General features: G+C 44.0%; 1 protein-coding gene across 1 annotated transcript; it reads right to left on the bottom strand.

The window, feature by feature from the left end:
* Positions 1-9,903: 9,903 nt before the first annotated feature.
* Positions 9,904-10,842, bottom strand: LOC130159838 (olfactory receptor 10AG1-like). The gene has a single exon (XM_056361876.1). The coding sequence runs from the start codon at positions 10,840-10,842 to the stop codon at positions 9,904-9,906; it is 939 nt and encodes a 312-aa protein (XP_056217851.1).
* Between the last annotated feature and the right edge of the window lie 1,810 nt (positions 10,843-12,652).

Raw genomic sequence — 12,652 nt, 5'->3', positions numbered from 1 at the left:
TCGGCACGCGTGTGCCCACTGGAACACACTTCCTTGGCCGGAGCTGGGGCGGGGGCTGCAGCAGCCTCCCCTCTCTCCTGGGCTGGTACTGTAATAAGTAACTAAAGGTAATTTGCTGAGCGACCAAGGTAAGCAAGCGGAATGAACCCATCGTGGTGGTCTATAGAACTTCCTGTTTAACAAGAAGAGACATGTCCACAATGTTATCTTGCTGCACCAAACATGGGAACGTCCTGTCTGACAAGAAACCACGATAACAGAAGCAGCAGAGGGGCGTACTGAAGGTGTCAGAAGCGACCTTGCTGAAGATAAAAAGAGCTGCTCAGCTTGCTTGAATTTGCACGCCATTGGTGGAGCAGGAGACTCCCCGGCTGCCCAGCGCTGTTTTGCTTACTTGTCGCTTGCTTTAATAAATCACATTTTCTAATTGGCCAGTCTCTGTCATTTCATTGGACAGGTAAACTCTAACAATTTTGGTGCCGTGACTCGGATAAGGGCAATCTGGCCTGAGGTCCGTGGCAGGGGAGGCGCCCCGCTGGATAAGCGGCCCTTGTCAGGGTGCTTCTACGCCAAATCCTTTACCGAGGAACCTCAAATTTGACAGTAAGCAAATAAAACCGGTTACTACATAACCTTTGTGCACGAAGCCCGAATGAAGACGCAGGACGCGTGAGTATAGGCCGGTTAACCATTCGGTTGGGGTTGGGTATCCTGAAGCGTGCTTGTGTGCGACGCCCAGGGAGGGCGAAGTGAGTGCGGACCCTCAGTAGTGCGGTTTCCAGACCCCGCGAGGGGCTGCGCCACGAACCAGGGGAAGCGACTGCGCGAGTGAAAGAAGGCGCCTCGGAAGACGGGACAGAGGAAAAGCAAGCCCTCTGATCCCATGGGTGGTTCTGGGGTCCAGATTAGGCTCCCACAGATACCACCGGAGAGTCCGCTAGGACTAATGATAAAATTTTGGGATGCGTACCCTTCTAGGCAGGGTAAGAGTAAAGTAAGATTGATACGCTACTGTATGGAAGTTTGGGGTGGGAAACAAATTAGGGGCGACCACCTCTACTGACCAGTCTTCGGGGCATCTGAAGACTGGATATGCCAGGCTTTGAATATATATGTGAATTCAAAAGACCCCTTTTGCCTGGAGGAAAGTGAGTATGCTTCCTTATGGATAGGGTCTGAAACTAGGGCCCTTTTGTTCCCATTAAAAGAAAACAAAGAGGGGAAAAAGAAGAATAATAGAAGTGAGGATGAGATCCCTACCTCCCCCCCTCCGTATATACCTCCCCCGCCCTCCCCCCCCCCCCCCCCCCCCCGCCCCCTGAGCCCTTACCACCTCCCTCACTCCCCTCCCGCTGCTATCTAGACCCTGTGAAAGTGTTAAAAGTATCGGGGTGAGTTTGTACAAAGCCCCGTCGCCCCTCGAAGGTGCGGCTGAGTCCTGCGGGACGCATGGCAGGGTGTTTGCTGTTTGCCTGTGAAGGCATGGTATGTAAGAACGCAGACTTAAAGCAACAAGGAGCAGATTTGCATTCAGGGTCAGAAAGAGTTAAAACAGAAGTGCTGTAGCAGAGGCAGGCTTGTGTAACCTGCAGAGCAGGAAGAGCATCTCCTGCCCCGAACCCTTCTGATGGTGGGGAGGAGGGGGTTGCTGTTGCTGACAATTGAGCAGAAGGACCTGACAATGTCACCCCGATTGCTGCAGCATTTGCAGCACAACAGGACCGGTAACGGCCCCTCTAGGGCAGGCAGCGGGTCTGAGGAGAGTAAAGGTGAATCTCTGATGGGGAAATTTAGATGTTTGAAAGTTGGTTGTGAATAGGCCTGGATAAAGGTTTGAGTTGATTTTTACTAAGGTAATCGTGATGTAGAAAAGTTGATAGAATAGGGGACGTGTACAGACGGTAAGAGAAGAAGATCTGGGTCGTGCTAAACTGGTAGAGGAGATGAAGCAGAGATGAAGCTGCTCTGCAGCCTCAGGATTTCAGGCAGGGAGAGCAGTTCGCTGCCGCTCCTCTCCTGCCCCTCCAGATGCCTTTGCTCCTGCTGCTCACTGCCTGCTTCCCCGGGAGGATGGGGGCGGGGGCGGGGGGGTGGTGATGGCTCACTCCCACCCATTGCCCTGCAGGACAGAGACATCCACCGCATCACAGACAGGGTCGGCCCGGCGAGTCGCTGCCTCCTCTTTCATGAGGGCAAGGGTATCACATAGTAAGTTTTCACGGTATTAACATTTCTCTTAACACAGGAGATAGGACTTCAGTAAGTTCCATGCTACTGCCAACAGTGTTGCACTGCAATTAATTTGAGAGAAATCTCAAATAATATCCTGCAGTAGGAGAGAAATTATTTTAAAATTTGTTTTGATTGTGCTCAGCTTATTTATTCAAGATTTTGTCAGCAAGCAAGCATTGCTGTTTTTCAGTCCTTGACAAAGCGGAGCTCTCCTATTACCATTCCTCTGTCAGAACTCCAAGCAAGGATTACAAAGTTGGGGAGAGAAAAAATCCTTTAATAGACTGAATTGACAGGATTTTTTTTTAATGTTTTCTCTTAAAATATAGATATACAGTGAAGGCCTGATGAAAAGGCATATAATAAAAGGATTACCAAAATTAGCATGACATTCAAAAAACAATCAAACTCTTTTCTCTTTCTCTAAGCATTAGTTCATATAGCTGCACTACTTTGAATAAAAATGAATCTTGACAGTAGTAATACTATAAACACTGGAAATGCTTATTATTTTTCTTGTGCTCACTGGAATCCGTATATAATACAAAACACTAACAGTCAGACCACAGAGGATGCCAAGTGATTTGACACAATGAGTAACTGCTTTATCTGTCTTTGTCCAGGTGTTACTGTACAAAACAAAATTTTCATGTGAGTCCAAAGAACAGCAGATGTTGATGTTGGGATGCTGCATATTCAGTTGTTACACTTCAATAATGACCTAAGTGGATGTCAGGAAGAATTTCTCTGGATAAAACCTTAAATTTACCAGAGGAGGGACCTAATTTGGCAGACTTTTAGTTACCACTCATCCTTTGTTTTTTTCTGTGTTCCCAAAGCCTTGCTGATGTTACAGATTTTTTGCACTTGAACATGATTGTGAACAAGAGTTGGCCATCAGGCCACAGATCAATAGGCAGTACTAATGAGAGCAAGAGTCAAGTTGATGTTGGTTCAGTCAGATTAAGCTTGCTCTTTGCTTAGCATGGTAAATGTTGATCTGCATCGATCATCAAGTTGTGTTCAGCAATCTCTCAATTCCTCAGGACCGCTACATTCAAACAGACTTTGTGCAGGAATCTTCAAACAAACAAACCCAAAACCTCCAATCCAAACAAAACAAAACTTTCATCAGTTCCAACTCCCTAACGTTTGGAGATTGTGTTAAAATATTTTTAGATCTGTGGGTGAAAAATTGGCACAGTGGCGCAGAGCGTCATCACAGATGAATTATCTTATATGTCTGTTTTTGTTTTTTTTTTGTCTGCTTGCAATTTCAGATTTTCTGGAAAGGAAATTGGTTCAGTATCTCTTCCAAACATTCTTGCTACTTGACACAGTGCTTTGCAAAGAATGACGAAAACACAGTCTATGCCATAGGGGGCAGATGATTAAAAAGAAAAGAAGCTTTGATCTGTTACTTCTGTGTCATTCAAGAGTAATACCACTGTAAATACTACTAAGATGTTACAAAAGTGTATATGAAATCAGAATATGCTACAAATATCAGAGGCAGAGACACAATAAAACATCAAAGAGCAATGAGAAAAAGGGAAAGAGATAAATGTAAAAAGAACTTTTGAGATAGACTAATGTTAGCACAAAGCAGATTAGTAGTTCTTAAGGTGGTGGGAGAAAAGATTCTGTTTAGTAGTATAGCATGTTCCAAAATAGAAATATTTTTGTGGCTACAATTTAAACTCGGTAAAATAGATTCGTTAGAGCTATTTGTTCATCTATGTAAGTGCTTTGTGAGCCACGTAATTTTAAAAAAAAAGCTTGATAGATATCAAATATATCTTGAACCTATGAGTTAGTAAGATCTATCCTATAAGTCACGTGTACCTAATTGCATACCTGTAGTTTAAACCAAGCCTCATCATTGCTGTTGGGGCAATGCACAGGACCTTAACGAGCTGCAGGTGAAACCCCAGGATGAGTTGTGGAGTTTGTGTTTGCTTTACAGAGTCCATGCTGACTACCCAAACATCCCGGCTGTTTCTGCAAAGCAGTGTTGGGGTACGCTTCCAACAGAAACCAGCCTAATGGGTTTTTTTCTAGGGTAACAGAGAGAGCGGCATGTGATAATCAGCCGCCACTTTCTGAAACTCATTATAGTTTAAAAGCTACGTTGGTGACTGATTCCAAATCTTTAGCTGCTGCTTCTGAAATGCTGAACTGCATTTCAATCTTTTGCACCTTGTTAGCAGCTCCATCTTCATCGTGGTACAGGCCAACAAATGCCCAGATACAAAGTTAAATTTCCACTAGTAGATAAGGGAAGCATCCTTTCTTTTTCTTTTTTAAATCTGCCGATCCATTTTTCCAGAAAATACGGTTCTTGATTTTTTATTCCTAATCCTATTAATCAAGTGAAATATTTTCCCCACTCCTTATTCCAACAATGTAAGGAAGTGATCATGAATAATTTTTGCTGGCAACACACGTTCCTTGAAAACAGATATTACTGTCCATATGCCTTTGCAGTAAAGTATGTCTACCTTACAGAAAACAGGAAATTAATCTTTTTCATCTTCTCACATTGAGCAAATATCACATAACAAAATATTTAAAGAGGTACATTGGGAAAGGATCTTGTTGAAGTAATCCCTTCCAGGAGGAAGTGATCATTACCTGGAGGCCACCCCCTTTATAGAAAAACCTATATAGATTTCCGCATATATATATATGTGGAATACATACATATATATTACACACACACACACATATATATTTCCTCAAAGAAATCTACAGGTACATACGGCTTATATCACAAGCACATATAGGCACAAAAGTTCAAGGGGACAAGGCACTCCCTCAGATTACAATAGCAATGATGGTAGTGAACCTGATTCTAAATATGTTATACTTCCTGCATACTCTAACTTTTTGTAAAACTCCATCCTCGTACACGCTTAGGCAATGTTGGCTGCTCTAAGCGACATAGTTTAACATTAGCAAATGTATGCAGGCAGAGTATGAAATTATGAAGGGGATTCAAGGCAAGAATGGGCTATACTATGCACAAAATGTGGAGAAGTAGGGGAAACATGCAGAATTATTCACAAGGTGAAAAGGGGAAGCTATTTCAGGCACTCTGTTTCAGAGACAATTCAGAGAAATATTTTAACAGTCTGCTTTGATAAATAACATCAAGCATACACACATAAAAAGCACACTGAAAAAACATACTCAAACATACTCCTGGAAGAGGATGTATTTTGGACTTTCATACCTCAAACAGCCACACATACGTTAGTAATTACATATGCATTCTCAAGTTCATATGCGTTCTGCTGTGTTTTGGAGGTTTATCTGATGAACTCACTATGAAAAAAAGGTATCATATAGGGGCTGGGATCGGATCTTTATTGTTTATTGTGATAACATAGTGTATTTTCACAGGGGTGTCTGGTTTTGCACTTACTTAAAGAAAGTCTCCAAACTATTTCGACTAATTTTGTTTTTCTAATCATCCTTTGTTACGGCTTGTAAACAGATCCCTAGCTCCAAACATAATTTAAATATATTGGGCTGCAAGTTCAAAATAATCATAATAAAAAAAAAAAACAAAACCAAACCAAAAAACCCCCAAAAACCCAAAACTGCAAGGAAGGAAAATTGAATTTCAGATAGTCTTTACTTACTACTAGACAAGGACTGTTCATCCAGCTTTGAGCAGAATAGTGGAGTAGATGGCCTACTGCAGTTCCTTCAAACCTGAATTACCCTATAGTCTTACAAGATTCTTGGTTTTGGGTATGTTTTCAGAAGTCCCTTATGATTTAATTTACATGGAATATCTTATTACTGGCTTCCTTCAGACTGAGTGGAAAGTCAATTGCTTTGTGACCTGTAAAATCACTCTCAATGTATTGTTGGAAATGATTCTAATCAGTTCTCTGGGATGTACATCTTATTTTTCTTGGATGAAAGCCCATGATTAGGAAAAAAAAAAAAAAAGACATGGACCTGGAGGAATAAAGACTCAAAGTCTAAAACTCATAATAGAAGAATGAGAACTCTTAGCCTGTACAGACTACTCTTCAAGTGTGGTTCTCAAAGGATATGGCAATGAGAATTCTTTAACCACTGTGCCTGAAGCCAAAAAACCCCCACAACAAAACAGGTTTATTAATATGCAGACTTCCCTCAAACACTGCATTTTGATGCAGTTTACACTGTATACAGAAAAGTTATTTAAGCTATTATTAGCAGCAGAACATATGTTAGTGCAATTGTATATGACTTTACCTTATCAGGAAGTGCATAACTAAAAGCAGCAAAAGCTATAGTTCAGATGGCTACTTAATTACTTGCTATGAATAGATCAATAAACAGCTTTGATTATGATTTGTTTGAATATGTTAATTAAGCAATTTATCCCTGAGCAGGAATGATTTTGCAAAATGCCATTATCCCCAAGAGACAAAAAGGTGCAAAAAGTTGAGTTGCACTATTTTCTGAATTTTCTGTTCTCTCTGATGCAATTTTATACAAAAGGGCTAGTCTATTCTAAGTGGTTGGTTGGTCATCTGAAAGTTGTAACAGAAATGTTTCAACCTAGAAAAGCACCGGTGGTCAAGGCCACAAATGCTATCCTGACCCCAGGAAATCTGTAGAGGTTTTACCACTGGCTTCAATACAACCAGGATTCTGCTTCCTAAGGAATACAAAAATGTAGATTTTATTTGATTTGATTTTATTTTTTTCATTTGCTTGTGTGGGCACCATAATGGAAAAATTTATATAGAAAGCTTTGTGGTGGAAGAAGCCATATGAGCACTTGGAGCGGGACTGTGAGATGAATAAGGTGTCATATTTAGCAAATAAGGCAATCCTCCGGGGTGGGGAAAAAAAAAAAAAACAAAAACAACCAGGTATGAAAAATTAGTTCCTTAGCTTAGAAGCTATAGACTGAAACCAAGAATACGTAGATTAGAAAGAAAATGTATTGGCCTCTTCCCTATGAACACACAAGTCATTGCTGTACTATATGTACAAACCATTACAGGTGTTATGCAAACACTGCGGTGCAATTTTTTATTACTGTCTAGCTTAAAATGCTTTGTTGTTTCTTTCTCTCACTTAAAGAAAAAAAAAAAAGAAAAAAAAAAAACCAAAGCCCACAAACAACCCATCTCAGAATGTCTCCAGAAACCTACTTTCCAGCCCAAAAAGCTGGCTTAGAAGGAGTTTCTAAGACAATTTATCTTTCCATATAAAAGGTGAAAATGTGGAAAGGTATCTGCAAAATACACCCAACCATTTCTAAGAAGCTTAAAAATGCAAATAGCTGGAACTGACTATTCCTTAAAGAAATCTTCAGTAAGTTATTATTTTGTGTGCTGCTTAATTGGTCTTTTAAATCCAGAAGCTAGGGCAAACACCTGCAATTACAGTATATATTTCCTTTATTATAATATAAATACATACTAACAAGTACAATTTGGTCCTGAAATAATAGCTTATACATTTAGAGGAGAATCTAGAATCTAACCCTGTACTCTGTGCAAACGACCAGCTTTCTGTGAAAATTATCTCCAGCTCTGTCCCCAGGTGAATTCAACTTCTAAATACCTGCCAAAGATACATCCATATACTACTTTTTTGAAACATATGTAAGAGGGGATCTTGTATCCATCAGCAGAATCTAATCACAATACTTCTAGTTTATTAACATGATTCAGGATCCTATATGTTAAGGCCCAAGAAAGAAGAAATCATTTTCCACTTGCAGAGTCTCTGTGCTACGCTAAATTAAGCAAAATAATAACAACAGAGACAAACCATGCATTAGAAATAGTCCACAAACAGCAGGGAGGAGGGAGAGGAGTAACAAGCATTACAGTACCTATTAACTAACGGAATGCTTATGGAAATAGGGATAAGAGGCACATGCATGCACTCTGCTGAAAGGGAAAAGAGAAATAGAAAGAGCTGTGCAGCACATCCTGCACAGGCGATGTCCCTGGTGTCCCAGAGGGAGTTGGCCATGGCTTTGGGTAGAGTGGTGGAGATGGAGCCCAGGTCGAGCAGTGAGAGGCTGAAAAGAAAAAAATACATGGGGGTGTAGAGGTGGTGGTCACAGCTTACAGTGGTGATGATGAGGCTGTTGGCCAGGAGGGCAGCCATGTAGATGCCCAGAAAGAGCCAGAAGGTCAAAAGCTGCAGCTCCCATGTATCTCCAAAAGCCAGGAGGAGGAACTGGGTGGCGCAACTCGTATTGGACATCTGCTGCCTCCAACCATAGGGTCCTGTTCAAGGAGCAAACATAGTGACAAGTCAGGAAAGACTACCGTGAGCCAAGGTAAAGCCCTTTCTCCTAGATCTGCCCCCACTGCCCCATGTCCCCGCCTCTGCCGTTCCTAGGAGAGCTCCCTTCAGAGCCGTGGCTGGAGCTGTGCTGAGTGCTGGCCGAGTGTGCTGTGAGGAGCAGGGGCTGTGCCCGCTGGCTGCCCAGCAGTGAGCCCTGCTCTGCAGCATGGGAACCGTGGGGGCAGGGGCCAGTCCTGGCCTTGGACTTGGTCAGACCCAACTGCTCCCAGCGCAGAAGGGCCTGTCAGCATCTGCTCTGCCCATGCTGAGCAACGGTCATGGCCAGAGTCAGGTCAGGAGGGTTTTGTGCTGTGCTCAGGGAGAGCAGGGTGAGTGCTGAGAGGCAAGGGGACTGTCTGTGCCTTAGGGCAGTGTGAGGGAATCTGGTGTGTCCCTCCAGCTCCTTCTCAGCTGCCCAGCTCTGCTGGATGAGGAGGTACCAAGGAGCCTGGAACTTATGAGCTAAAGGCTGTGATAGCTTATAGAGAGAAAACTTGTATATTTTCAGGGAAGGCATCTGCATGGTAGGGCACAGTGGGTGGTGCCCCATCTACCCTGTGTTAGTGTTCTCCTCAGCATTCCTCCACTGCCCCAAGCCCCCTCTGTCCCTATGTCTCCATCCTGCAGCTTTCCCTGCCAGTAGCTCTTTCTCTGGCCCCATGGTTCTTCCCTGCCAGCGCTCACAGAGCCCAGCTCAGCCCCTGTGTACCCAGTTCTGCCCTGCAGCCGCTCCCTGTCTGAACACCTGAAAAAACAACAGGTCACCCAAACCCTGATGGAAAAGGAAAGGATATTTTGATGTGGAAGCTAGTGGGGAGTGAAGGCACTTGCTGAAATTCCTGGTAAACCTGTGTAATGCTTTAATAGTCTGTGCCCCTGGTCTTACCTCCACAGCTGAATTTCCATTCCTAACAAGCCAAGACACAGAGAAGTGGACGCACAGATTCAGGAAAGCACAGAGTGAAGCAGGGAACCCCTGCAATGAACATGCTCATGACGCGTCCCCTTGGAAATGACCTGGACCTGAGCTGGAGTTGTGAGTACCTCTGACCCATGCAGCACCCGATCACCAGCACAAGGACCTTGCCCTCAGTAGGGTTGCTCCTTCCACCCACAGCTTCTCCCCACAGCCCCATGGGAGCTCCTGGGCAGGGTGAGAGCTGCCCCTGGCAGACGGCAGAGCCCCTGCCCCAGCACACAGCCCCCTGGGCTGCAGGGACCCTGCTGGCAAGGACAGCCCTGGGCACCCCTGCCTGCACAGCCACCTTCACAGCCCTGCAGCCAGCCCTGGCACAAGGCAGCCCCAGTGGGACTTCTGGTACCATTTAGGAATATTTTACATACCCTGTGGTTTCACTTTGTCCGTAGGAGTCTCTTCAAGGCAATTCTCACTTCCTTATTCCTCAGGCTATAGATGACAGGGTTGAACATGGGAGTCACAATTGTGTAAAACAGGGCAAAGTATTTATCAGTGTCTATGGAATCCTTTGACCGTCGCTTTAAGTAGACGACTGTGGCTGAGCCATAGAAGAGCATCACCACCCCGAGGTGTGAAGAGCAGGTGGAGAAAGCTTTGTGTCTGCCCAGAACTGAAGGCATTTTCAGAATTGCCCTGATAATTGCAATGTAAGAAATAAATATGAAGGAGGCAGGAAGGACTGCAAATACCATGATGATGGTGTACAGCATCACATGGTTCCAGAAAGTGTCTGCACAAGCCAGTTCTAGCAGGGGGGGGACATCACAGAAAAAGTGGTTAAGGTCATGGGATGCACAGAAGGGTAAAGTGAACACCTGGTAGGTCTGTCCTACTTGCACTGGTACGACAGCCACCCATGACCCCACCACCAGTCTGATGCAGAGCACCCTGCTCATGGTCAGGGTATAGTGCAGGGAGTCACATATGGCTATGTAGCGGTCGTAGGCCATGGCAGCCAGGAGTAGGCATTCGATGCTGCCCAGCAAAACCAGGAAATACAGCTGGGCAGCACAGCCAAGGAAGGAGATCCTGCCATCTTCCCTCAGGAAACCCACCAGCATTTTTGGCAGAGTGACCGACGTGTAGCAGATCTCCAGAAAGGACAAGTTCCTCAGAAAGAAATACATGGGGCTGTGAAGGCTTGAGTCCACCACTGTGATGAGAGCAGTCAGGCTGTTCCCTATGAGGACCACAAGGTAGATTACCAGGAGGACTGTGAAGCACAGGCCCTGCAGGCCGGGCAGGTCAGAAAACCCCACAAGAATGAATCCAGATCCAACAGTGTGATTCTCCAAGCCTTTTCTTCGGGGCATTTTCCCTATACGAGCAATCCAAACAACAGGCTCTTAGAGGATGATGATGGCCTGTCCACCATCACATACGCTTCAAGCCTAGAGAAAGACTCCAAACACCAGCATACACGTGATTGCGGGATTAGGTGAGGTTGACCAAGGCCTGCATGAATGTTAGGGAATCTAACAGGGGTTGCTTGATGCAGGGAGCTTTGTAAAGAGAGGGGAGAATGGAATCCTTGAGCCTCAATGACTGGGTTTTGTCATCAGGAAAAAAGAATCTTGACTTCTTTTTAAAGGTGATTTTATTAAATAGAAGACCTGGTGACTGATGAGAAGAAAGGAATTAAATAGATATATACTAGCCCCTTCAAGAACAGTCTTTCTTACACTCCTTGTCCAGGTCTTGTAAGAGCTGCATTTAACATCAGAACATGCAGAAGAGATAGGGTGAAAAGGAGGATGGGGAGGAAAAGGGGGAAGATAAAGCAAGGCAAGGCTGGGTAAGGAGAAGCCATCAAAACAAAGCAAGGCAGAGTATGACTTGATTCTTAGACCTGAGTGAGAGACATGAATCCCAGCTCTCCTCACATGTAAGGGCTCATCCCCTGATGGCGTGTCCACACACTCAAATATCTGGGAGACTCTTTTAAATCTGAATCATTCCTTTTTGCATGGTGACATGTGAATCTCCTCAGAAGTAAAACACAGTTCTATCTGCCAATGAATCCAGTGACATCGATGCATCCGCAGAACATCTTAGGTAGGTAGAGAAGCAGCAGCTGATGCATACATCACAAGTTTTCAGGGTGCTTAAAGACATTTTTTGCAATCAGTCAAAATGCTTCATGCAGTTTTCAGTCATACAGAAAAGAGATTAAAAGTGGGTGACCTCCCCACAACACCCAGTTTTTCCTGAGTAGGTCATGCTTTTAGAACTTCTGGAGTCCTGAATCATTTTAAATTTGCTGCTCTGTCTCCTGGATTTACGACAGCTTACAAAACCAACTGAGGACCCATTTGCTCCAATCCCAGCCCTGCAATGCTTCCCAGTCCCCTGCAAGCTCTCGTGGAAGCAGAGCGATGCTCTTGTTGTCTGAGGAACGGAGCCTTCCCTTTGTGTGTCCCACCTTTCCCAGAGCGTAGACTTCTCACTGGGCACACTTGAAGGGTGTGAGCTACAAGTGAGCAGCACCACAACCGCAGATTGCCTCTTACGAAGCAGAGACTCAGCTGAAAGATGTTGAAGTATCTCAGTTGGACATGGGGAACGAATATCCTCTTCCAGGCAGAAGACTGAGGATGCTGGCTGTGTCTCTCCAGCTGTCACTAACACCCTTTGAGAAGTCGTCTTAAACTCTGACGTATTAATGATGAGAACAGCTGGTCAGAACACACGTAATAAAAGCATTCAAAACAGCCAAGTGAAAAACACGGGGTGGTTTTCTCCAGAGAAGATTTTCATTTCACAAAAGCATGTCATCCTAAGAGTTTGATTCTCTTTCCAAGGTATTCCTGCCTTTTCCCTCTGGGTTGTATCTATCTCACAGAGGTGCCATTCAAAATTTCCCGGATAAAATTAGAGTTCACATGAGAGAAATGTCACCATAATTGTTTTCTAATCTAACTCCTTCTATAAATGCACAGAAAAATGCAATGCTTTTCTTAAAAAACAAACAAACAACACCCCCCCCCCAACAACTAACAAACCAACAAACAAACCAAACAAGACCTGTGAGATACCAACATCTATTTTAAACAAATGCTTTAATTCAAAGCAACCCTTCACAGGCAGATTATCCACATACCAGCATGTCCGGCTTGTTTCCAA

This window comes from Falco biarmicus, chromosome 16 (genome assembly GCF_023638135.1).
Source record: "Falco biarmicus isolate bFalBia1 chromosome 16, bFalBia1.pri, whole genome shotgun sequence".
In the NCBI taxonomy this organism is placed as follows: domain Eukaryota; kingdom Metazoa; phylum Chordata; class Aves; order Falconiformes; family Falconidae; genus Falco; species Falco biarmicus.
This window is presented reverse-complemented; position numbering and strand designations above follow the sequence as displayed.